A 5650-nucleotide genomic window follows, 5' to 3' on the forward strand; every position below is an offset into this window, starting at 1 on the left:
GCACAGGCCTTTCTTCGTCAAATGCTTTGAGGCCGGCAACCCCATTGCCATTTACTACGAAGGGCTAAGGGTTGTGGCTGAGGATAGAGATATCCAGCGTGGGATTGATATTCTCAGTCGTATTGTACCGGCTGATGCTTATGCCACCTTAGCATGTGGGGTACTAAGTATTTGTCAAGGGAATGAGGTTATGGCCGTCCATTACCTCCAGCTGTTTGATGCAAATCATTATCCTCTGATGTCTTCGGATGCCATGGTAACCGGTAATGGTTTTATGTTTGAGTTATCTTGTTATAAGACGGCCCGAAAATACTCATACATAGCGTCCCTTCGTTATCCTAACATCCCGCCACTCCCTTCACCCGCTTGTGCTGTGAGGTGTTATATAGATAATGGTATCCGAAATCTCGACGGTTATCAAATAATGTGCAAAACTGTTACCTTTGGTGGTTGTCCCTCAAAGTCGCTGAGATCCTTTAGGGTTTCCAGCAGTGAATTCCAGTTTTACCTTATCAACTCTTGACTCTAAATTCTGTTTATTTTTAAATAATTATTTTTCATTTCTTAGGCGAGTATCTTTTTCATGTATTAAAGGTCCCTATTTTCCACATTTTAGTATTTCCTCTCATTTATCGGCTGAGTTATAGTAAAGTTATGGCTGAGGTATCACAACAAACAATCTGAAAGCAAACGACTGATCTATACGAATTTATGGCTTAGTTATGGTATTTAATGGAAAACCAAAGGTCTCGTCGACTCATATAACGGCTGAGTTATATTGATTTATAAATCCGTAATGGCTGAGATATCGTAATATCGGCTATATTATAAATCCGCAATGTAGAATTCTTATAGACTTATAGTGATTTTTACACGTTCTATTATTAGGTTAACTTATGGTTTCCCGCCAAAATATTGCTTTACGGCTGAGTTATAATATTTACGGTATAACGAAAGGTTATGTGATGGCTGAGTTATGATATTGAGTGATGGCTTTGATGGATGAGTTATGATATTGAGTGATGGCTGAGTTATCACTAGAAACAATCTGAAAGAAACAATCTGATATATATGACTTTACGGCTGAGTTATAATATTTACGGGAAAACAAAAGGTCTCGTCGATTCATGTGACAGCTGAGGTATAGTGATTTATAAATCCGTAATGGCTGAGATATCGTAATACCGGCTAAATTATAAATCCGTAATGTATGATTTTTATAGACTTATAGTGATTTTTACACGTTCTATTATTTGGTTAACTTATGGTTTCCCGCCTATTATTAGGTTAACTTATGGTTTCCCGGCAGTGGAATCAATGGGGGTTGCGTTCCAAGTTTTAGTATAAATAGGGAAAGGGTTGGAAATGTTCAGAGCATTCCAAACTAGAACGAAACTAGCAAAGATGCCAGTGACTACCCGATCTGCATGGTTGAAACGGGCCCGAGAACTGACAGCCGCTGGAACTAGCGGTTTCGATCCGAAAGCGTCGCATAATTCCCCCCCTCAAGAGTCTCCGTCTCGATCCCGTTACTTTAATCCTTTGCAAAGGGAACTCCGGATGTACCGAGCTCGCCGCAAGAGACTTGGCGCTTATATTAAAGCATTTCGTCTTAAATTCGAGCAAGTCTTTCGTCTCTGCCGATTGGAAGGGACTATCCGAGTCCTGGATGAGCTCATCGCCGAAGGTTTTTTTCTGGCGAAGTGGCGCATGACTCGTCTACTTGCTGAGCATGCCTCTTGCGTAGAACAGGTCTCCCGTATGGTGGTGCCCAACTTACCCGAAGGTGATTACAAACCTTTGGGAGATTCTGACTTCCTGCACAATACGGAAGTCTGGGCCTACCGAGCTTGCCTGGAGAGGCTGAGGCGGTACGTCAACCACTTGGAGTCAACGGACCATTTCTACCGCGAAAGCCATGACGTAGTAGGTCCATGTGCCTTCTTGGAGGAGATGGTGTCCAAGGGCTCCGAAGTGCAGATGGAAAGGCTTGAATCCTTAAGGCGGGATTGTCAAATCTGGTGATCTGAACTGAGCAAGCTGGTGGTGGAAGAACCGTTGGAGTCCGATCTATCCGGTCCGCTCCCATCCTGAGACTTCAGGACCGTCCAGAATGCTAGAGACGATAGCCTTCCCATGGGAACTAGTTCGCTAATATGATGCTTGTCGCTTTTTTGTATTTTTTTATATATATTTTTGGCGAGTTGCAGAACTGAATGTAATCAATTTGAATTTAATGGAAAACGAAAGTTGAGTTATAGTGAGTTACGAAAGCCATGTGACGGCTGAGTTATGATTTAGTTATCACAAGAAACAATTTGAAAGTAAATGAGTGATATATATGACTTGACGGCTGAGTTATAATATTTACGGGAAAACGAAAAGTCATTTGACGGCTGAGTTATAGTGAGTTATGGTTGAGTTATCAGGGTTTACGGTTTAGGGCTGAGTTATAACGCCCTATAACGTTATGGCTGAATTATAGCCACCAGAGGGTTGTAAAACCGTAATTGATTGAAGGCGTAATACGCGAAGCGTCGCTTTAGTTCGGTTATAATTACGCGTTGAAGGGGTAAGAATTATGTATTTATGATAAAGGCGGACAGAATTATGGATTTATGAAGTCGAAGGGGTACTTTTTGTAAACCAAAGCGACGCTTCGCCGATTATACATACTTTTTGCTCTTGACTTACACATATTACCTTTGTCTCACGAAAACTCCTAAATCATATCCCAGATTCGAAAAATCTATTTACATTCTTCCTTCATTCCGTCAGGAATGGCCCGTCGTTCTCCTTCAAAGCATATAAGGACTGATCTGAAATATCTGAACAGGGATCTTTCGCCAAACATCACAGCAGGTAAACACATACATCTTTAGATTAGATTTGTTTTACTGTTAAGGATAAAAGAGATTGAGTGTTTGCCTTTTTTTTAGTAACTGTTGATTACGACATTTTCCGTTGGGAGGCTACTCTAATCGGACCGGTGAACACTCCTTATGAAGGGGGAGTGTTTAAACTTAGGCTTAGTTTTCCACCTGATTACCCAAGAAGTCCCCCCAAGGTATCTATTTTTTATTATACTCCTTTTTATTTTAGCAAGCATGTTTATTAGGACTCCCAACTAAATAGTTTTTTAAATAAAATTTCTTGATAATGCAGGTTGTTTTCATCACAAGAATTTGCCACCCAAATGTATCAGATAGTGGAGGCATTTACCTAAAAGTTTTGAGGACCGACCGTTGGATTCCCACTGCCTTGCCGATTGTTACGCTTTTCAAGGGATTAGTGGAGAAGTTGATTGAACCAGAGGTCAATGATGAGGAACAGACCATTGAATATCTTGCCAACCTCTACAAATCTGATAGGAGAAGGTTTGAAGCAATGGCTAGAGAGATGACAATTCAATACGCTGGGAGAGGAAACTGAAATATGAACTTAAATAGTTCAAATCTATTTTAAGAACTCTTGAATAATTTATCTTGTTTTTGTACTTTTTAATAAAATATTTCAGTCACTGCTCTTGTAAACTCTATTTTAAAAAATATTTTATTCAGAGTCTACTGTTTTAATATTAGAAACAACTTGTAAAGCTTTTAGAAAAGCAAATAAAATTGATATATATCATTATAAACAATTTGTAAAACCTTTTAAAACTTTCTAAAAACCAGATATACTCTTGTAAATGAATGATATATATAACTTGACGGCTGAGTTATAATATTTACGGGAAAACGAAAGGTCATGTGACGGCTGAGTTATAGTAAGTTATGGCTGAGGTATCACAAGAAACAACTTGAAAGTAAATGAGTGATATAAATGACTTGACGGCTGAGTTATAATATTTACGGGAAAACGAAAAGTCATGTGACGGCTGAGTTATAGTGAGTTATGGATGAGTTATAGTAAATATATGGCTGAGTTAGTAAAAAAGATTGATAAAACACCACTAACAACAACATTAGTTTGCTTGGAATCCATAACCATTAACAAAAACATTATGGAAACATAATCCCATCATACACTATCTCATCCTGCTATCTTAAATAGACCAAACATGATTATATAACCAAAAACTATCACAACTATCATAACCTTCATCCTTGCTTTCAATTCTGATTTTGCATCTTCAACCCTCTCAAATAGCTCCTTCCCAAGCTCCATTTGTAGTTTTTCAGTTTGAACAGAGAAAGACTCTACCTCATCCAACAGTGCCTCATCGACCCACTTGAAGACGTGTTCATCATTCATAAGCTATCAAGGTGATGGAGACAACAATTGGAACAAGAACAGATTCAATATAAACCAACAAGAACAGATTCAACATAACCAAGAACAGACTCTACCTTCTTCGCAGCTGCATACCCACAACGGAAGTATCGTCGACAAGGATTTGACTCCGATTTCGAATTTTTGGCCACGATTGCTTCTCCACACCAACATCTCTTAGGTACGCCAACAAATGTACCTCGTCCTCTCTCTCGGACATTTGATGCACAACTCGAATCTCCAGATACATTGCTCATGATTTACGAGAATTTGATTTTTTAGGGTTTAAGCATTCGACATTTGGGGATTTTCGTTTTTAAGAAGAAGAACATCACTCGACAATTAAATATTAATATTATTAGGTTAACTTATGGTTTCCCGCCAACAACTGGATTTTAAAATTATTAGGTTAACTTATGGTTTCCCGCCAAAATATCGCTTTACGGCTGAGTTATAACCATTATTGGAAAACGAAAGGTCACGTAACGGCTGAGTTATAGTGACTTATGGCTGAGTTATCACAAGAAACAATTTGAAAGTAAATGAATGATATATATGATTTGGCGGATGAGTTATCATATTTACGGAAATTCGAAATGTCTCATCGATTCATGTTACGGCTGAGTTATAGTGAGTATGGCTGAGTTATCAAAAGAAACAATATGAAAGTAAATGGCTGATATATATGACTTTACGGCTGAGTTATAATATTTACGGTTAGACGAAAAGTCACGTCGATTCATGTGACGGCAGATTTATAAATCTTTAGTGCCTGATTTATCATAATACCGGCTGAGTTATATTCATATGAAACATTACAAAAAGAAATAAAAATAAAACAAGTTCAGAGTTCATAAAGAAGAAGACACGACATTACAATGGAATTCACTTCTAAAAACCGATTAAGAGGAGGAGGAACCATGGGCTTTTAATTAATCCCAATCAACAGGAGGAGGAACCACACACAGGTTAGCATCGGCCTCCGCAATCTCTCTCATCTCCTCTAACTTCTTGTGCTCTGTCGCTAAGTCGACAAGTTCTCCAGCCAAGATTTGATTCAGTTGGTTCAGTTCAGCGTCGATTAGTTCCAGTTGATGCACGAGGACGGTCTTCTCTTCCTTCTTCTTCATATGCTCATCCATCATACGCAGAATTTCTCTGTAGCGACGCTTTGACTCCGCCTCGACCGTGGCCCTTGTCTGAGAAAAGGCTTCGGACCTGGCCAATAGTGATTCCTCTTCCCACTCGTAATCTGGGACTCTTGTTGGTGATAATGCTTCGTCTGCCTTGCGTTTTTGACGTCTACTGGAACCCTCTCCGTCCATAGCTCGGCTATCAAAATAAAAACAACCGTCACCAACTGATAGGTGCAATGATC

The 5650-nt window shown here is 39.2% G+C and overlaps 1 protein-coding gene across 1 annotated transcript; it reads left to right on the top strand.

Annotated features, from left to right (window-relative positions):
* On the top strand, positions 2781 to 3432 carry LOC104759693 (ubiquitin-conjugating enzyme E2-16 kDa-like). The gene is made up of 3 exons (XM_010482592.1): positions 2781 to 2862; positions 2940 to 3067; positions 3166 to 3432. Exons 1-3 carry the CDS (start codon positions 2781 to 2783, stop codon positions 3430 to 3432), a joined length of 477 nt encoding a protein of 158 aa, XP_010480894.1.

The sequence above is a fragment of the Camelina sativa genome, chromosome 17 (assembly GCF_000633955.1).
Source record: "Camelina sativa cultivar DH55 chromosome 17, Cs, whole genome shotgun sequence".
Taxonomy (NCBI): domain Eukaryota; kingdom Viridiplantae; phylum Streptophyta; class Magnoliopsida; order Brassicales; family Brassicaceae; genus Camelina; species Camelina sativa.